The 20,593-nt window shown below is 41.9% G+C and overlaps 2 protein-coding genes across 6 annotated transcripts; one reads left to right on the plus strand and one right to left on the minus strand.

The window, feature by feature from the left end:
• Positions 1-4,642: 4,642 nt before the first annotated feature.
• Positions 4,643-9,286, minus strand: thtpa (thiamine triphosphatase; the record flags this gene model as incomplete). Of its 4 annotated transcripts, none has more annotated exons than XM_084340873.1 (5): positions 4,643-5,048; positions 5,184-5,675; positions 5,978-6,047; positions 7,546-7,665; positions 9,094-9,286. In XM_084340873.1, 3 exons carry the CDS (start codon positions 6,045-6,047, stop codon positions 4,948-4,950), a joined length of 663 nt encoding a protein of 220 aa, XP_084196999.1. In that variant the 3' UTR covers positions 4,643-4,947. The 4 variants fall into 4 exon arrangements, with proteins under 4 accessions (XP_084196999.1, XP_084196998.1, XP_084196997.1 ...); XM_084340872.1 differs by having other exon boundaries at positions 5,184-5,678; positions 9,094-9,283; XM_084340871.1 differs by lacking the exons at positions 7,546-7,665; positions 9,094-9,286 and having other exon boundaries at positions 5,978-6,059.
• On the plus strand, positions 8,328-20,554 carry zfhx2 (zinc finger homeobox 2). Of its 2 annotated transcripts, none has more exons than XM_084340869.1 (5): positions 8,328-8,416; positions 10,557-10,715; positions 12,010-12,070; positions 12,431-16,653; positions 17,422-20,554. In XM_084340869.1, exons 1-5 carry the CDS (start codon positions 8,411-8,413, stop codon positions 17,845-17,847), a joined length of 4,875 nt encoding a protein of 1,624 aa, XP_084196995.1. In that variant the 5' UTR covers positions 8,328-8,410; the 3' UTR covers positions 17,848-20,554. The 2 variants fall into 2 exon arrangements, with proteins under 2 accessions (XP_084196995.1, XP_084196994.1); XM_084340868.1 differs by lacking the exon at positions 8,328-8,416 and adding an exon at positions 8,733-8,991.
• The last annotated feature ends 39 nt before the right edge of the window (positions 20,555-20,593 follow it).

A 20,593-nucleotide genomic window follows, 5' to 3' on the forward strand; every position in this document is an offset into this window, starting at 1 on the left:
CAGACAGTACGTGTTAAGAGATCATTGTGCTTGGTAATCATTTGGCATCATGTGCGGCTTACTAAACAAACCTCCAGAGCAAAAGCTTGAGTGATAATATTTATTTTCGGAGAGCCAAAAAAAAAAAGTCTTCCCCTTTTACTTGGAGGATGCCACAACTAAAAGAAATCAGGCTACCTTCATGTGTGCCTGGGTTGTGCTTTGTGGGACGGGGGCGTTTGAGGCATTTGATCTGTGCCCAGGGTTCCTTAATCTCATTATCTGTAAATGTTTGACATATACCTCCATTTTTTAGCTCCTACAAAACGATCTAATGAGCCACAGTTTCTCTGACATACCAGGCTGGATTACCAGGGCCCTGAGCCCTAGATGCACTGTGTGCCATTTGGTTTGAAGTAATTTAAAGAACTTTAAATTTCTCTCTCCATACTTTGGAACACGATGTCAGCGTAATGATAAATTAAATATGAGGGGCCTCTTCACAAAAGCCCCAGGACCCCATGGAGAGTGAAACCGGCTCCCATTATTGTTTTAAATGCAATTTGGTTCACTTCTAAAACTGCTTGCGGACTGAAAGTTTACAGGCTTTTCACACCGCACTTACCACAGGGCTAAAGCATTCTTACAACCTTCTTAGTCCGAGCCTAAGAAAGCGTTCACACTGGCACAATCCTGGTACATTCTTTAGTGGGCTAACCCCGACTTTAGCCCCCTAAAGAATTGGGATTGCTGGCACTGCTCCAGAGCAGTTAAAAGTTTTAAAAAATTAACTATAAATAGGGCCAGTGTGAAACTGGGCTAAAGTAAACAGAAGTCATACAGCATTGTAGAAGCAAACATTAGCTACATGTTGTAATGGATATTTAGCCCAGGGCCAGCATGACTGCATAGTGAATCCTATAGCCCTGGGCTTAGGTTAAGTCTGGTTTAACTATGTGTGTATACAAAGGGCCTAAGTTATCCAAGAGTCAACTCTGTGCAGTGCGAATAGCCCTGTAGTAAACACAACCAATGATTATTTGAAATTGTAGTTTTAATTCCATCACGGTTTGTGAATGAGGTTGATGGAACAACCAGCATCGCTGAGCCTAAGTTTGTCTGTTGTTAAAAGCAAGTTGAGATGTCCGTGTGCAGATATTTGTGACATCACAAACCTGAAGCCAGTCATGGTTCAGTATGCATCACTGTTCATGGATATTTAACAAGTGTCAATGTGGAAATCTGAGACCTCCAGCACACAGAAAAGATGCTTGAAAGTGAAAGCAGCTCCAGTGGGAGGAGTGGTGGAGAGTCCACTTCTGTTAATATGTCAGACTGTGCTGTTTTTGGATACACACCAAAGCCTGGAGCCTCCATCCACTATTTGCCAAGGAATCCTGAGCTGAAGCAGAAATGGTTGGACTTTTATTTCTTTTATTTTTTCTATTTATAGACAGCACTTAAGCAGACCCACAAATGCAGTGGGAGTCTGTATTTGCGGTGAACATTTTAGTAAGGAATGTTTCATGAATTTCTGTCAAAGGTCCATGGGATTTGCCAAAAAGTTGATTCTGAAGCCTGATGCAATGCCATGCATTTATCCTGGGAACCCAACAGGGCTAAAGCATCTAAGTATTTATTTTTTTGGCTGAAGTTTCTAAGGAAACAATGTTCTCTGTGCAACTCACTGCCAGGCTACTGGAGTCAACCACTGCTTGGGCCTAAGTAATACTCACACCCCTCAGTGATATACAGGTACCAACGTTTATTCATCTAGTTTGTGTTAAAGCACTGAGTGAACTACATCGTCTCGCTCAACATATGTCATCAACACCAACATGACCGTCGCCTTGACACAGAAAAAGCGTTAACAAAGGTGAACATCACAATAAATCTGGCCATACTGACAACTGCAGTAATGTGAAAGGTTACAGGTTTTCGTGACTGTTCAGCAAGATGATGTCACTAACACGAGGGTTGGATTCAAATGATCAGCTCGTCATCCAGCCTGATAACGAACTATTTATTTGAATCAGGTGTGTTGGGGCAGGGACATACAGTATATAAAACATGCAGGGCAGGGCGCCTTCAGCATCAAGACTGACAAACACTACCTTACATACAGCGCCAATAAAAAGTATTCACCCTCTAATTGTTTACTTTTGCAATCACTTATTCTACATTATATATTTTTAATTAATCAGCATTACTCTGTAGAAATCTGTTTTCACTTTAACATTATTGAGGTTTTTTTGGTAAATATTTTGGTTTATATATTTTTTGTATATTGATCACAATTCCATTTATAAAAGCCAACACGTTAATTTAGTGTTAGCATTAGCTGGCATTAACAACGTAACATTAGCTAGCATAAGAAACGTTAACCTTAGCCGGCTAGCGTTAGCAACGTTAGGTAGTGCAACACTGGCGACCAGCTGAGGGTGTAGATGATTGGACCAACAGCCGTGTTGTAAAAAGATTGCAAAGGAAGGGGGACATGGATGACTGAATGTAATCAATAACACCGTTAATTATTTGTAAGCAGTTTATGTAGCCTTTATATACGTTTTATACGAAGGCTGCATTGTTTTGCCTTCAACATCAGACATGCGTCCAGTGATAATGAAATATTAAAATGGTAAACCTAGGCTTGGTATAAAAGGTAAATATGATGTGGTCCCAAAAGGGTAAAGTTGTTAAAATATCTTATTCTTAACATCTATAGGCCTATTCAGTCAGGGTTTATGTTGTAACTTTAATCAGTGTGCTGTTTTTGAGGGGGGCAGCTGCATTATGTTCAAAAAGAGCAGATGTGGCCTGTCAGTGTAGTGTCCCTGTGACCAGGACTGTGGGGACCCAAATGTCAGAACGAAGACTGATATACAGGAGAAGCCTTGGTGTGTGTCTCTCAAAAGACTGTTGATTCCTCTCTGTTTGATGATGTTAACCCTTGTATTACTTTATTTTAAACTGTATTAAATCTGTTGTTCTGTGTGTGGATCACAGGTGTCCAGAAAAAGTTGACGACAACAGGTGCTGGTGTTGATCAATAGAGACGAAACCAGCAGAACAGTACAAAGAAGGGCTGTTTCAACCTCTCAGATACCTCCTCCATCACCTCTGACTGATTGGCCACAGCCTGAAATTGAAGATGATGACGGATGCGTGACCGTGGTAACTCATCCTTTGTTTCAAGTCTCTGTCTCAGTATTGTTGTCGCCACAGTACTGCAGGAATGTTGGAGAAAGAATTTGTGCTGCGAGTTGCAGAGCAGACAATTGTCTGCATACTAATTAAAAAGTATCTTGCTCAACAGTTCATTTAGTGCTTTCGCTCGTCTATTTCTTTTCTAACACCGCTTTTAACTTATCTCATTATAATGAGAAAACATCTGTTGTTATTGTAAAAATAAAAACGTTTAGACACTTTAACAAGATAATGTCCTCGCTATAATAGACGTTTTGTCATGATGACACATACATCTCTTGTTTTGAAAACAGAAAATGAGATTTTCTTTCTTCTCAGGGAAGTTTTGCTCTGAAGTAATAAGCAGACTGCCTTAATCATTCACACACTGGGAATCAACTAAGTGGCTTCAGTGGAGAGAGAACCATGAAACAGAGCACCTTTGGTAACACCTGATTTTGCCTTATTTCTTATGGTGTAGCTCATTCTGTAATATCTTCTACTGCTTCAGTTGGATACTACTTTTATTTTGATGTCTACAAGAAAATGTTTACATGCTTTAATGTTTGAAAAAAACATTATTTTTCTCATACTGTCCATTGTTGCAGCACCTCTATTCACCCTCTGTCTGAATACATTTTAGTGCCTGTCTCTTTAAGGCTCCCCTGCTTGAAAAGCCCAGTCTGCTCTGATTGGTCAGCTCTAACAGGCCTGAGCAGGCACCATCGACCGCGTTTCTGTATTAGCTCTACTGGTGTTTTTGCCAACCACGGCCATGCTGGGGGCGTTTCTGAAGGCAGAGCCTGTATTGTTGTGATATCAAAACCTTACTGAAGTCCTGACAGCTCGTTTGAAGGCACAGCTTCTGAATATGGCAATACTGTCACAGTATTTGAACAGCATCTGGACCTGCTTTATCATGGAAAAGACATGGACATGGAAATCTCACTTTCAACTGTATGCAACCTTTGACGAAGGATTGCAATCACATCTATTGCATAGTTGAATCGAATAGCTTTAAATGGACCTGGAAGTCACAAAGTAACGCTGTACCTTCAATATCTAACTTGCCCCAATAGATGAGTGGGTAACAGTTTGCAGATGGCTGCAAAATTAAGACATGAATAAAACATCAGATGGTTATTATTTGCGAAATGTTCTGCACAAGGCATTTTAAATTTTAAAGTGCTCACAGTCAAAGTTGATGCAGTGTTTCCCAGATGTCAAACTTCTAGTTGGCTGTCTGCTGTTGTCTTTGCGTTGTGTTCAAGTGCAGTTTTTTGGCCGAGACACATGCCATGTGAGGCGACGCAACAGTCGGTCTTTGTCCCCACTAGTTCTTTGACGTTGCTTTGGTGTGTCTGGCCTCTAGCACCTTCATTCTGTGCTTGGGTTGCTTGCTCGTCATTTGTGATTATCTAATATGTCTTTTTAATAACACAGTGCAAAACGGTCATTACTAATGATGAACTGACAGTATCGCACTCCATTTATTTCCAGTATTCACAGTTCTCTCACACTCTCCATAATACAAATGGACAAAAACATTGCACGTGGTTCATCTGACACTAAAAGTTCAAGTGAAGATGAAAACAGCCAATGAGCACCAGGCCACTGTACATCTCTTGAGAGTGACAGGTCTTTAAAATGTGTGATTTTTAAACATTTTTATAGAGCTAGACTTTCTAATAAATAATACCTCAGTTTTACAGATAAAATGTACATCTTAAAAACTATTGAGCTGTAACTGTTACAGATCGTGTAGTATATAATATGTCTTAGTTACAGGACATGTGTACTCAGTAGCTTTGCGTAGTGTTCTGGGTGTTTTCTTCTGAGGTAAACATTCATTTTCCCTTCAACCCGCTGATCTCCAGTCAGACCTGTGTAGAAGAACAACAAATGTTTATGACTTTTGAGGAAAGCATGTCACAAAATGGCAGGTTGACATCCTACTTGATGAGTACATGATGGTAAATGCTACATTTATAGAAAGGGTTTGACAGCTTTGAGCTCACCCAGCTTTTGAGCCGTCCTTTCAATCTTCTCCAGGGCAGACTGCACATCTCCTCCCTCTGGAACCAGGACCTCTATCTCTCCCACGTTGTAACCAAAGTCAGCTTGGTCGAGATCGATCTGCACCCCCTCCTCCTCTAAAGTGAATGACCGCCGCTCTGTTGTGAACTCTGCAAAGCACACCAGATTCATTTTGCTCAGCCAAGACTCCTCTTCCTCCTGTGAGGCGCTTGTCTCGCTATCCTCACAAACACCTTTTATGCCCTCTTTCACTCTCAGCTGGATTTCAGGCAGATTGGTTATCTCCTTGTAGCGAGTGCACAGCGCCGCTGCTTTAGATTTCTCTCCACTCGTCTCCTCTGACCCGTCCACTGTTGTTGGGCACTTGAGCTCCCAGCATCCTTTACGTTTACGCAGCCACATGTTTCTCAAAGTCAGGCCAAACTTGGGGGTGTCAAAGTACTGGTCATGAAACTGACGCTGGCCCACACACACTGCTGAGTAAAAAAAAAAAAGAAAAAGTGGGAGGAAGAGAGACGGATGATTTCACAAATGAGTAAATAAATATAAAATTACTAATGAGGCTGACACAGATAATTTAACTTCATTATTAACAAGAGACAGATGGCCAGTGTCACTACAGTTACAGAACAAACCGCAGCAATTAGTGTCATTAAATGTTGTAGAAGTCCTTCAGTGACCATTTGTAAGCTGACGCGGATCATAGCATCAGTTAAATGTCTCAATTCTAAATTTACCCATGCGTGAATGTGTGGTAGGCAAATGAAGCTTTTACCCCCGATCTCCTCCAGTGTTTTCAGAGTGTCTGCACTGCATAAAAACTTTCTTTCCACCTCCACACTCATCTGAAATGACATCAACATAGATCAACACCAACAATACTGAGTGTTTACGGATCCAGCTTCATTTACTTTAACCTACTACAAGACTTCATGACTGATATTAGTCTTTATAGTCAGTAATCTAATAGGCAGGTGTAAGTTTTATATGAGGATTTTTTTTTGTCATCAGGGAAAAATGCATTGGCCATTTCATGAAAAAAAAGGGTTTATTTTGTTGTTTAACACTTAATTTATTCCCAGCACTTACAGTGATCAGTAACAGTGACCACTCAGTCAGGATGTCAACATCAAATCAAAAGATAAAAAATCTTTTTAAAGACTTTTTAATTGTTATAATGAACCAATACTGGATATTAATGAAGTTCATGCATTGAGGTACTGTTCAGTAAATACAGTTTTAAGGTACCAGTACTTGAGATAATATTAGATTTGATAAGATAATAACTTTTATTAAGGACACAGAGGAACGTCCATAGCACACTGAAAACAACAGTATGTACAAATACTTTTGAGTACATCCATTTTATGATACTTTAGTTTTGCATTTCAGTTACAAATGTATATTGTACTTTTAATTTATCTAGCAGCTTTAGTTACTTTTTACTCTGCAGATTAAATGTGCACTATGTAGTTTTAAATTTCATACTGATTTGCTTTGTTTATATGTGGCGGACCCTGCCACCTTTTTAGCTTCAAACACTGTTCTGGGGACCTTATTTTGCTTTGAGACCAGCTTGTTTATTCAGTTATGGAAAAAAAATGAAGTTTGTATTATTACCTCATTAGCATTGTAAATTCTACCATTTTGAGCTTGGATTTCTTCTCCAATACTACATAGTGCCCCTTTAACATATTACATACATTACATACATTTAAATATACAAAAAATAATCAATTATTATTAAAACTATATAAAAAGGTATACACATCCTTTATAATTATTTAGCTTTACATCAACCTGCTACGTTCAAATGCAGCTTACACAGTAGTGCACTGGTATTAATGATCTAATACAACAACAACAACAACAATCATCATCACCATCATCATAATTATGTACTTTCTGACTATAATAATGTAACCTTATTCTGTACATTTACTGGAGTAAAATTTTGAAAGCATGACTTTTGAACTGTAGAAGTAAAAATCTGCTTACTCTTCCCACTACTGCATTTAACCTACTTGCTCAGGCTTCTCAAAATTTTAGCCTGGTAGTAAATTTCATGGTAATTCCGTTTGGTGTTATCATTATTATTATGAATACTGTCTTTAAATGCTCAAAACTGAACTGTTATTGTTGTACCAACTCTATTATTATGCAGTAATACAGCAGTAGCTCTTCTAGCCGCACCTGTGTCATTAAAATCAGACTCGAGTCACTCAGCCCTTAGCTACTGCTGCAGAATCAAAGGCTGCACGAACTTCAAGTAAAAAATCGCCAAACTGAACCAAAGACTTTTGAAAAATCTCCACCTACGTAGCGAACTGCTCTCTAACCCACCTTCACATGTCAAGTCCTTCAATCCAAACAATTCGGCATGAAAAACCGGGCGACGGATGAAACCGGGCAGCCCCCACACGTCAGCGAAGTTTTATTTTGCACAGGCGCGGTTGGAGACACCTATGAGTGTATTCAGGGACATCACTTCCTGTCCCAGGAACGCAGGGGCATGCAGATGGTGCAGTTTTAATCCCCTCCGCTTCATAAATATTTATTCCACATACTCGACTGTTGATATGCGCCACACCTATCATCTGATTGAAAACATGTCATAATCTTAACGCTGAGTGGAGCCTCGGCGCTCACATCTCTATCATTTCAACCTTAATTAACTCGTCACACTCTTTGTGACAATCCAAGTTGGCAGAATGGGGACTCATTTTTTATTCACCTTTAATGTAAAAAAAAACAAACGAGGGAGGGTTTCGTGTTAAAGGGGATTCCGTGTAATCTAGGCATCGGCATACTTTCTTTGAGAACATCATCTGTCGTGCTTCCTTTTTTTTAATTCTCTCTCCTCTTATCTATATGGCTCAATAAAGTAATCGGCCTCGCGACATACATTAATAATGTCTAATATCTGCGGGGTTACATAAGGGATTTGATAGCCGTGTCTGTCCCCTTCTGAATGTCAGCAATCAGCCTTGGGGGGAGCTGTGGTCTGTTTACTAGAGGGAAGAGAAGAGGGGAAGGAGAGAGGGATAGGGCGAGTGAAGGGAGGGAGGGGGAGAACAGGAGAGAGGGGGGAGAGAGAGAGAGAGAGAGAGAGAGGGAGAGAGAGAGAGGGAGGGCAGGCAAGAAAACTTTTCACTTCTGAGGAGCCACGGAGGAAGCGTGTGTGTGTGTGCGTGCTGGAGCGGCGACCATGCAGGTAAAAACGCATTAGCTAATTGCTCCCGAACTTAATTAAACGTCATCCGCGATCGGTTAATTGTGCCGATTTGAGCGGCGAGAGTGGCCTGCGACTGATAGAAGATCGAGCGGACGACGGATTGTGCCACATACTAATCCGATCCCTTATAGAAATCCAACATTAAATCCCAAACTTTTTTCTGCCTCTCCGTCTCTTTTCGCCCTGCTCTCCCTTACACCACCCCCATCGTCGAGGCGACCGCGGCGCACGTACTCTCGCTTCAAGTCGCTTTTTTTGCGTTTAATTCCTTCGCCAATTACGGCTGGAAGCTGTTAAAATGATAGTTTAAATGGCCATGTGTTGCACCGGGAGTATTTAACGTATGGATTTGAGCGCTAGGACGCGTCAAAAAGGGGGTCTGCTGGGCGGCGAGGGAGGAGGGGGTGCGAGTGTTTTCTAACACATCTGTAAACGGAGCCCACGTTCATTAATTAAATGGCTTTAGTCCGGCTAGGCCTCAATTTGCGCTGTTGAGCAGCAGGCGGCGGGCGGTGCAACACTAGATGCCCGATTGGCAGCCCACAATCAGAGGGGTAAGGAAATAACTCGAGGCCGAGGTTTTTGATCTGAAGCCTAGCGAGTGTGTTTTCTATCCTGGCTGAACTCGGTCGGTGTATCGGAGCTGCAGTTCCCACCTGGACCAGGCAGAGTTTGTAGGGGAGTGGAGACGAGCCAGTTGGAGACAGTTTGAGGAGCGGTTAATTATCTCTGCCTGCTAACAGGCTAGCTAGCAAAGTGACACGACTGTTATTAGCTCAACCCCCTTTTTTTTTTTTTTTTTGTTTATTAATGTAATGACCGTCCAGCCGTAACCGAGAGCAAAGCGACGAGATTATGCTGACGCCTGCCCTGTCTTTCGCAGTTTGGGAGAAGTGAGTAGTTATCACTGCGGGGTTTATTTTCAGCAAACTAACAGCTAACCAGCATTTCCAGAAACACGACTGTAATGCGACGTTACAGGGGGGCTTCTCAACCTAGCTTGCTAGCTAATTGATTCATCTCTGCTCGGCATAGCTAATTAGACCTCTCGTTAATTAGCCAGCTATGAGTCGAGAAACGTCAATTTAGTTATATGTCGGCTTTTAATTATGAAACTCGTGACGAGGAGGGTTTAAACATGATATACAGTGCAGATTTAGACTTGTCGAAATATTATCTGGTCATATTACCCTGCTAGCTTGCTAATTGGCATGACGAGGAAGTGAGGATTGTAGCTGTGTTGGTATTTCTCCTCATGGGCATGGATTGCTGTGTTGGTCGCATCTTGTTTTATGAATGCTCGCTGCTGCGTGCTAAATAAATAAAATCCAGACTAGTGGTCTTTTGTTTGACTTCCTGAAAACATGGGACTAATAGTTACTTGATCATGCGTCTTTGGCACATGCAGCATGGACTCAGATCATATTTAATGTCCCTGCCGTTGGTCAAAACTGGAGGGAAATAAGTGGATTCCAGAGACAATGCAGTCATTGTAAATTGTTAAGTAGTGCATGTTTATAATTTGGTGTAACTATGCATTTAATATATTTAATGTGCACATGTGATATCAGAGCACTAAGTTGAAAGTTGGATTGAATGCAAAGTGGTATGAAACAATAGATCTTGTATCTAGAACCCATTTGGAGAATGCAATGTAAAATGTAATGAAAACATTAGATGGATAATCCTTTACATTACAAAGGTGTTATGTAAACAATTGCATTATTGTGTAATTTGATGCAGCCATTGAAGCCAAAATGTTGGGAATGTCCCTACAAAACTCGGTTGATGGAGTAAAGATGTCAGGATTTAATCTTCAAAGAATGAGATGCTAATCTAGGATTAGTTTTACTATCATAGCACTGCTATCATAAAGGACACCATGTGCCTATTGAATATAGTAACTGGCCTCTGATTGTGAGTTCAAATTGTTAAACACAGCAATGCCATTTACCAAGCTAAGGTGCATAACCAACAAGTAACAATATGCTTTTGTATCAAGTGTTCACATCACAATTTTCCATTCTTCCTCTTTCGAGGAAATGCTTTATATAGAATTTGTGATAAATAATTGCGGCTCCAGAGAGTAGGATTCTCTAACATCCTTTTGTTTCGTTAGGAGGAGTCTGGAGAGACAGTGAGCAGTGAGAGCAATGGGGTGGCAGAATGGCTGTGCCCCCTGTGCCAAACACGACAAACTGACAGATCCTCCCTGTCTGCACATCTCACTGAGCAACACAGCGTACTTCCATCTTGTGTCGACAAACTGCTCGACATCGTAAGTATGGTAAAAAAAAAAAAAAAAAAAAAAATTATAAGATTGTCAGTGTCATAATCTGTGTCGGAGTATGCATGGATTTTCCCCACACAGGTTAAACTCTCAAGGATATAATTTGATTACTCTGGGTGGTACTTCAATTATGTGCATAATGTTTAATGAGCCCACTTGTTGCTGACTGACATACACGGGTTGGACTTACATCAAACATCTTGTAATGCTGTAGCTCTGCAGTAAATATAAATTTGATGAATCTTGTGACTCTTTTAAGATGTTTGTTCAACTTGACTGGCCTGAGAGTTGATCCCTGAACTGCTGGGACATTGCTAACAAACAGAATTATGAAATGTGGAAAGTCGACAACTGCGTTAGTATAGAGGAACAGTGGTCACAAGTAGACTACGACTAATGATAATTTTAAAGCGTATATAAGCTTCACCCAATGAGCATTCACTGCTGGGTTACAGTATCATACGTTGTTTCTGTTGCTTTGTTCACCCTGTTGTATTTATGATTGTATATGAGGGAAACCCTGAGATGGATACATTTATTAATCCCCTGGTTTGGTCACCCATGCATAAAAAGTTAGTCAGGTTGCACACATGTATGTATTGGGACGTTTTAATAAACAAAAATGTTAATCCTTTGACATGTAATTACTAAATACAATAAGGAAATAATGTTAATACTCCTATGTAAACATCAATGGTCTCATACATTTCTTGATAAAAATCTTATCCAAAGAATCGCACCTTTTTAGAGGAGTATTTACTGGATGACATTGTTTACATTAGTAATTACTAGTTTTATTAGTCAGTTGACTGTTCAGGGTGTTTTCTGTTTTCATCACTTCTGTGGAAATAAACTTTTGGGAGCCAGCAGTATAGTGTTGTTGTTCAATATTTTGGCAGTTTGAATGTTTTATTGTTTGGATTAACCAGTTAACAAATATGTAAATTTGAAAGTATTTGCTGAGGAGACATCAAAGTAAGCACCTCAGTGAACACACTATTTTAATGGATCCATGACAACTTAGTATGTAAAGTGTTAAAGAGGGAATTTTATTGGTGGATGAATTGATCAAAGATAGCTTAATTTATGCCTTCAGGGTAATTTGCAAATTAAAGGCTAGCCAGGGTTGCTATGTGTAATATAACCACACATCTATGTGTCACGCCCAAATGTTGTGCTGCTCCAAAGCGACACAGCATCTAGCTCATCTGAAAGGAACTGTTGCAGAGTTTAGTTTGCAATGGAAATTTTGCTGACTTCTCCTTTCATTTTCTTTCAACAGGCCGGTCTAAAACAGGCTGCCATTGCAGGACAACAGGAAAAAGGTGCTCTAAAGTCTGCAGGTGAGGTTGAAAATGCTTTTTTAAATTGAAAACGGTGTATTTTCACACATGTTATTCTTCAATCTTATAACATTTATTAGATGTATAATCACTGACTTTTTTTCAGCCAGCCAGACTTGACTTATGTCACTAAAATGGTGTTGCACATATTTTAAAAGGAAATCAAACTGGAAGTTTTTAAGAGGAATCAAAGAAATGCATTTATAGTGAAAAAATTGCCCCAAATGTGGGTTTGGTGGGTGCAGATGGGTAAGAAGGTTGATGGGGCCATCAAATTGGTATAATGTGCAAATGTATACTTCTGATATCAGTTAGTACTTCCTGTATTACATCATAAAACATGTGTATTGATTTTATCAGATCTAGAATCTTCACTACTGAAGCCTACTGAAGACGTCAGATCAGACCCCTGCCAATCTAGTGAGAGTTCAGACGCTACCCAGACGCTCGGAGACAAAGAGATGGAGGAAGAGAGCATAATGGAACAGGAGGGAGGTGAAGCTGAGCCAGAGCCAGAAAAGGAGGGAAATCAACTCGCAGGAGCCAAACAGCAAAACGCAACTGAAAACACAGAAATCCCAGACGCCAGTGAAAAGTCAGTTGGTAAAAATGGTGTGCCAGCTGAAAATAACACCCGGTCGTTCAAATGCAATGCCTGCCTGGAAACTTTTCCCAGCAGAACTGCCTTGAGCGTTCATTACAACTCGGCATCCCATATTCAGAGGATGACAACAGGCTCCGCAAAACAAGCTGGGGAAACTGATCCCCAAACTCCCTTAGTTCCTGTCCTGTCTCGGCCATATATATCAAACAAACCTTACCAGTGCGCTGTATGTCGAGTCTCTTACAATCATGCCATCACCCTTGAGAGCCATATGAAATCTGTCTTGCATCAGTCCCGCAGCAGAAATGCTGGAATTGTTGCAAATGCTGCAAACAGTGCAGTGGCCACTGCTAGTTTGGGAGGCAGCACCACCACTGTTCCTAACACTGTGGTAACCACATCTGGAAGTGGGACCAGTCAGTTGGTTACCACCACCAACTGTGCTGCTCCTGGGACCTTGATGGTGACAACTACAAAAGATGGAGAGCAGATTCAAACTTCGCAAGTGGCTCCCTCGCTCCTCACCTCCCCTGTGGCTTCAGCTCAGGCGGTCTCAGCCTTTCTCACCCTCCTCACATCTAGTCCCAACACCCTCTCACACTCTCTCCTCCCCTCCTTATTCACGGCCGGTTCTGCTCCTGGTGCCGCCGTGCCTCAGCTCGTGCCTCAGCCTCAAATGGTCATGCCCTTGATCTTGAATGGGCTCCAAGCCCAAACCCAGCAGCACCAAGAGAACCAGCAAGGCCAGCTCCTTACCCAGTGTGTGCCATTCGTAGGTCTCACCACAGCCCAGCAAGCCCTCCTAACCCAAAGACTAAACAGCTTACAGAGCCAGTGGCCCTCTGCAGGGGTTTCAACAAATGTGCAGCCCTGCACAGAAGAGCAAACACAGGCTTTAAAGGGTGAGAGCGTTAAAGAAAAGCAGGACAGTGAAGAGACAGTTAAAGAGAAGGTCTTGGATCAGAATAATGACAGGAATAACTGTACTACAGAGAACATTAAAACAGAGAAACTTAAGGAAGAGAACAGTAAAGAATCTGCACAGTGTCCTAATATAGAAAGCAAAGTGAAGGTTGAGAATAACGAAGACAATGAGAAGGCACATAGAGATAGCACAACAGATGGAGACAGCTCGACTAATCAGTTGGACCTGGAAGGTGATAAAGCAGCTAGCCTCAATCTCTCCCCAGCGGGCACAGAGAAGAGCCTCCGCAATAAGAACCTCTCGCCTTCTGCATCTGTTCCCAGCACTGCGAGCCTCAGCCCTGTAAATTTAAACCTTACACTTAGCCCTGATTCTACCCCTCAAAAATCACAAACGGGCATGAGCCCTTGTGGCTCTCTAGGCACCCCAAAATCCAGCCCGAGTACAAATGCCTTAACTAACAACCAAACTCGACCCCATTGTACTTCAATGGGATCCATTCACCCAGACCTTCCAGTGCTGTCAGAGTTCCAGTCGGAGGTTCTCTGGGCGTTCTTTGAGTCGCGTAGTGAGGCTGATGCTGCAAGTCCTCCCCATGAGGACTGTGAGGCGCTGGGCAGAGAGGTGGGGCTTTCTGAGGAAGAGGTACGTAGGTGGTTGAGCCAAGCAAGACATGCAAAACAGAGGCAGAGGGCGACAGAGTTGGATCACCTGCAAGGCTTGGTAGGATTTCCGAGACATGCCCAAGGTTCTGACAATGACTATGATGACGAGGAAAGCTCACTAATTATAGCAGAAGGTGAGGATGATGCTGAAGCTTCAGGTAGTCAGGCAATTGATTTGTCTAGTACAAGAGGGAAACACAGACAGAGAGATTCGGGAAGGGAGGGGCTGGGAGATTCCTGTCTTACTTCTGACTCAGAAAATGAGGTGTACACCTCTGTCATTGTGTCTGATGAGGAAAGTCAGAATGGGTCATTGAGGGAGGGTCCTGAGAGCCCTGCAAAAGATGAAGCACAGTGGGAGGTCCATGGTGATAAGGGGTCAATTGGAGGAAAGGTCTTGCGCTCCACAACTGTATTTCTCTCTGATGCAGAGGATGAGTATGAGGATGAGGAGGGCGGAGGGGGTCAGAGGGCCAAGAGGAAAAAACGTAAGGGGGAATTTGAGCGGGATGAGGTGGAGGTGAAGAAGGAGAGACAGGACCCAGATGTGGATCTAGAGTTGGAGGCTCAAGGGGATCCTCCAAGCTCACTGTCCCATGTTATGGACCACCCTGAGATTCCAACCAGTGCCCTCCACTCACTTCCCCTGTCCATTGCTCCATTTTCTACTCAGTTCCTCAGCCCCTATGTCCTCTCCCTTACTCCTTCACTGATTGGAGATGGGAGCAAGTTACCTGTTTTTCCTAATCCACCAACTATCACGCGCTTCTCCAGCTCTCTTCTCTCGCAGTCTCTCTCCTCCCACAACCAAATTTCTCATTACCTGTCAAATGGGGGCGACTGCGAGTCCGCTCTAGATCTCAGCATGGGGAAAAACAATTCAAAATCTGCTACTTCATCATCATCTCTGGCTGATAAAATTGCAGCACAGAAGGGACAGCTGCTGGATGGGCTTGGCCTGAGGCCCACATCCAAAGGTCTTGTAGTTGTCCAAGTGAAGCCTGAATCTGTTACTTCCATGTCCTCTTCCAACAGCAGTATGAGTCTGGTCAACTGCAATAACATGACAAAGTCTAGTATTTACATGAGGGCAGCAGAGAAAATGAATGCTACACTATTGGAAAGGGAACGAGAGAAGGAGAGGGAGAAGGAAAAGGAGCAGGAGCAGCATCAGAGGAAGTCTAAAGGAAAAAGATATCGGGATATGCGGCGTTCAAGGACCATCATTCAAGCTGAACAACTTGACATTCTGTATGGCTGCTATTTCAAAGACCCAAACCCTGGAAAACATGAGTTTGAACAGATATCTGAGTGGGTCCACCTTCCAAAGAAAGTTGTTCAGATTTGGTTCCAGAACATGAGGGCGAGGGAACGGAAGGGTGAGGTCCGATTCATTAGTGACGGGACCCTGGCAGCCGTTGGCAAACCTCTCATCAAATTTACCTGGCCTCTTTCCAAACCCATATTCTCCAACAAGCCTCCTACGAATAATACTGGGTGCATCACAACAACTCCTATTGTGCGCACCCTCATTAAGACAGAGAGAGAGCCTGTCAAGGAGCTGGCCAAACCTGCTTTGGTGAAAAAAATTACCCCAGTTCCGATCAAGCCCAAGGAGGTCGTTTCCTCTACCGCAGTCTCTACTGTGAGCAGCAGTGCTTCTGCAGTGCCAAAGACTAAGCTCGAAACCACCAGCAACGTCACTATGGTCAAAGTTGCGCCCAAAGTCAACACGCCTGTCCTTTTAGCACCACCCAAGGAACCAATCCCTATTGCCCCACGACCGGCCCAGAAACGAAAGTTAGAAGAGGAGAGCGAGGAAGAAAAGACAGATGAGGAGAAAGACAATGAAAATGAGGTGGGTTCTGGACCAGGGACCACTAACCGCATGGTGCCCAAGCTACCCACAACTCCCATTAATAACAGGCCTCCTGCCACAACAGTGCTGCCACAAAAACAGAATGGGCTAAACTACTGGACCCCCAAAGTCCCCATTAAGATCAACACCCTATCAAGAGAACAACTGGCTTTACCCACACATGCGCCTCCTCGTACCATCCCCCCTCCTCCCACACCAAGCATTGCGCCAGTCAGCCCAAATACCCCCAGCTCTGCCAAAGTGGCCAGCCCCTCCACCCCGGTCGTAGCTAAATCAAGCCCGACAGAAAGCAGCTTCTTGCCCCACTCATCAAGCCGTAGGCCACGCACACACTTGTCCTGCCTACAGCTGTCCATTCTGCAGTCCTGTTATGAGACCTGTGCCCACCCTAACGCCATGGAGTGCGAGGCAATCGGCACCGAGCTCAACCTGCCGCTCAAGGTGGTGCAGATCTGGTTCCAAAACACCAGAGCCAAGGAGAAGCGCTGGAGGCTGCAGCAAGAGAAAATGGTAAGCTGGCAAGAAGACATAGTGTATGTAAGACATACATACAGAATTCTTTTGAAAATTCTGGTATAAATAACATTATTGTATATACAGTAACAAGCAGGTCAAGGTCAGGAAAGGTAGGTCACTTAAGAGGAACCTTCATTTGTTGTGGTTGTGGTCACCTTTATTCTAGGGCTGGGTAATAATTCAGTGTAGTATCGCGGTGGAAATTAAATGTGATTTCAAGCAAATTATGGTTAAAAGCGCAGAAGGTTTTTCTTTGAAACACATTTGATGATTTTTTTTCTGATGTAGTCCTTCGCAAAGGAGCACAGTTCATTTTCAGATGCAATTTTGCATGCATTTGCCATTCTGTGACAAAAATCCTATTAATACTCCTATTAATGCACTGCTGCATTCAAGTTATTCTTATTCCTTTGAAAGCTAAATGTGTCTCTGCCCTGAATACACTGCCGTTGACAATATAGCACTTTTACCATAGTTTGTGGCATCGCTGTGACAATAAGTATGTATTGATTATTTGGAGTACTAGTATTGCTCAGTTTTCAGTAGTCAAAGTGTTTCTCAAGAACACATTTTGCTTTCTTTAAAAACAAGTATAATTAAAACAAAACATTGTGCATATAGCAATCACATAGAGTGATTGATTATTCGTCAGATGGTTCACTCAAATCTGTAACTAAATTTAGACTTTAAATGATATGACATTAAACCATTCTCTATCTCCCTCTCTTGCCCTGGCTATCCACCCCACCTTCCTATTTCCAGTATCCTCTGTCAGATGGGAAGGTGGACATGAGCTCAGGAACCTACCTGCAGTACAACGCTCTCAAAGCCAACCGGCCCATCTTGCCCAAACCTGTTCAACTGACAGTTACTGAACCTCCAGCTTCCCCAGTAGCCGGCCAGCAAGTGCCAAAGGAGACCCTGACAGGCCGCTGTGATGCCTGCAATGTCTCCTTTGAATCCCGCGCTGCAGCGAGAGCCCACGTCTTCTCCCCGCGTCATCTGGCAACCCTGAGAACCACTAACTTTGGCCAACCGACGACGCTCGTCAACAAGAATGGAACCGGTAACAGCGGCCCTGGCACTGTTGTGCCGGGCTCACAGGTCTCTCATTCTACTCCGGTAACCAGTTCTGGGCCTGGAGGGGAGATTGAGTCGCCTCCACCGACGGCCATCAGCAACAGTTAAAGACTCAGATCAGGATTGGTCTGCACACTGACTATCTTGGACCCATTTGGGCTCCTCAGATTTTAATAAACAAATTTGAGCACTAACCCCTCAAAAGCTAATATTCTTTAGTTTTTGAAGTTGGCTCCCCCTGCACCCGCTATCCTTTGCTCAACTTTCACTGACTCGAAATCCGTTAAACTATAGAGTTCCCCTGGATTCCAAAACAACAGCAGACTATTTCCATGCTGCTTCACACTTTTTCAGTTGCTGTTTGATAAGTGACGAACACATCTCAAGTCTCCCTCAATCCTCACACACTTTACCCAAACGTTTTTGGTCCTAAGCCTGTGGTTATATATTAACTTACTTCAATGACCTTCCTATAATTTGTAAAGGCACTCATCTTGCCATGCTTGAACTGTCCTACCCTAAAGACTGATGCAAAAGTGTTTCCTCTTTGGAAGTGGCCGTTTGACGGTAGACCCGGAAACTCTTTTTGGGATAATAACATACAATACTCACATTAGTATCTCCCAGTTTGCTCCTGTGGAATTGTTTTTTTCTCATGCCTACTTTCACTTTTAGGGCAAAGATCGCTTGGATAAAATATGACTGGACTGAATCATTGGGAGAGGAAGAAGTGCTATTGACTGTCACCTTTTTATTTGCTATGGGAGTGTGATCTGAAGAGTGTTGTGTCCACTCATTTGGGATATAAAAAGAGGTACTTTTGAGAGAATAGGGCTGGTGAATTGTCCCCATTTACATGTTCATAGTTTTCATGACAATCCAAATAGACAGGGCAAAAAGAGAGGCTTAGGAAAGTCTGATCTTGGCATACCGCACTTTGACACATTTTACATTGTTTGAAATGTTTTTAAGCATTCTAATGCAAGTGTCTTTATGGAAAGATACATGAAATGCATGTTGGATGCCTTAATATAAATCACGTGAAATAAATTGATTTTTGCTAGTCTATTGAAACATGCTTTAGGTGTGAGCATAATATTGTGCAAAAAGCAGACCGGGGTATATAAATGAAGAAGAGCTCTGTTACAAAATGCTTTTATAGCCATCTTTGGGGGAAATATCTGAATGTCATATTCTGTATCTAGATTTTAGCAAATCCTTTCTGTAAAGGTGTCAGCAATCTCTTGGCCAAGGACTATAATTGTCAACTATCCCGGTTTTTAAAACGCATTTCTTTTATCCTGTGGATTTTCACTTTCCCTCCAAATGGTGTATAACTCATTTTGAAAAGCAGCTCTTCAAACCTGTCGGAGGATAAAAGTTTTGTCTCACTGGAGGTGTGTTAGAAATATGACAGCCTTAAGAAGAAACACCACCACCAGGTATATAAATTTAAGCCCAGGTGATCCTCCTGTATTGTGAGTGTATTGATTTCATTTTACCTGGGACAGAGGGTCAGAGTGATTTTTATTTTAGTCTTTTTTTTTTAAATCTACGGTTTCCTTTGCCATGAATACTGTGCATAAGACAAGAAAGTTAAGTACTCAATTTTATTTACTTCAATATTTATACAAATGACAATAGAAGCAATTAAACTGGTGTAACAGATTTTTATTTAGGTCAAAAGCAAAGCCTCTAGAATTATGAAGAGAACAGGGCTTGAAATGGGCTGTTTCCTGTACTTTTTTCCCCCCTCGTTTTGTTCAGTTTTGATACAGAGTTACTAATTCTGGTAATGTATGTGCTGTGAAATGAGATCTAATATCTGGAAACTATGACAAGGGAGAAAGTTGGGTATTACCTGTATCCTCAAGGGACTAATGGATACTCAAATCTTGGAAGCAAATTGGGAAACATTAAATGTGTTGACTGAGAGCTAATAAGATGGTGCTGTGTTGAAGGACACATAACATACTAAAGATGTTTTCCTTCAATTTAAGTTGTATATTAATGTTACTATTGATAGTTTTAACAAAATGCAAAACTAAAACATGAACTTTTGTAAAGAAATATATTAAAAAAAATAACTGATATTCCAAAGTAATCCTCCCTTTGCTTTCTGTCATTCAAAAACCAAAAAGCAATCTTGAGGTCGACAGAGAGCAGGAGAGGTGTTCGTAAATGCAAACTGTAAAGGACATCCCACGGCTTGACACTTGCACTAGTCCACAATTTTTGCACAAGCTACAGACATTTCAAATGAACACAGCCATTAACACAACAAGAAGAGTCACTTGGTGTGGTTTTTGAAACAAGGAGGGTTACAAAGTCCTTTTCATGAGTAATAATTTGTACTCCTGTTGGAAACTGTATCTTGTGTGTAAAGCAAGGACTGGAGTGCTTTAACTTCAAGACTGGGATTACACACACGCACACACACAGACACGGTGTTGCACTGTCCAAACTAGATAGGTTTTTATGGAGATCTGCTTTTTATTCCCTTATGTTTCATTGTCACTTTGATTATCACTATTGTTATAACTGTACTACTACTTATACGATTTATCATTACTACTCATCACTGTTTTTGATTATTATTGATCCATAATGGTTTTAATTGCCACCTCTCTGCTCAAAAACAGTATGGTATTCCTATGAATATTGAACAATAATAGTGGCAGTGTTGTTATGAATTGTTAGATTTTTGATTAAGCTTATTTTTTCCTCCTCACTTGTACCTGCCTTTTTTGTGTTTGGTCTCCATTATGCTTTCTTTGATATACAGAAAAAGAAATAAAATCAGTTGAACAACAAAGCATATCTGTCTGATTGTAGCGCTACTGGGGCATTTATT

Source organism: Pagrus pagrus, assembly GCF_965226575.1.
Source record: "Pagrus pagrus genome assembly, chromosome: 20".
Lineage (NCBI taxonomy): Eukaryota > Metazoa > Chordata > Actinopteri > Spariformes > Sparidae > Pagrus > Pagrus pagrus.

What these genes read in the sequence shown, in the direction of transcription:
- zfhx2 (XM_084340868.1), top strand. Translation starts at nt 8,962, where the DNA reads ATGCCCGATTGGCAGCCCACAATCAGAGGG. An exon ending in TCGACAAACTGCTCGACATC is followed by an intron (nt 10,716 to 12,009) that starts GTAAGTATGGTA and finishes TTCTTTCAACAG; the next exon opens with GCCGGTCTAAAACAGGCTGC. An exon ending in GGCTGCAGCAAGAGAAAATG is followed by an intron (nt 16,654 to 17,421) that starts GTAAGCTGGCAA and finishes TCCTATTTCCAG; the next exon opens with TATCCTCTGTCAGATGGGAA.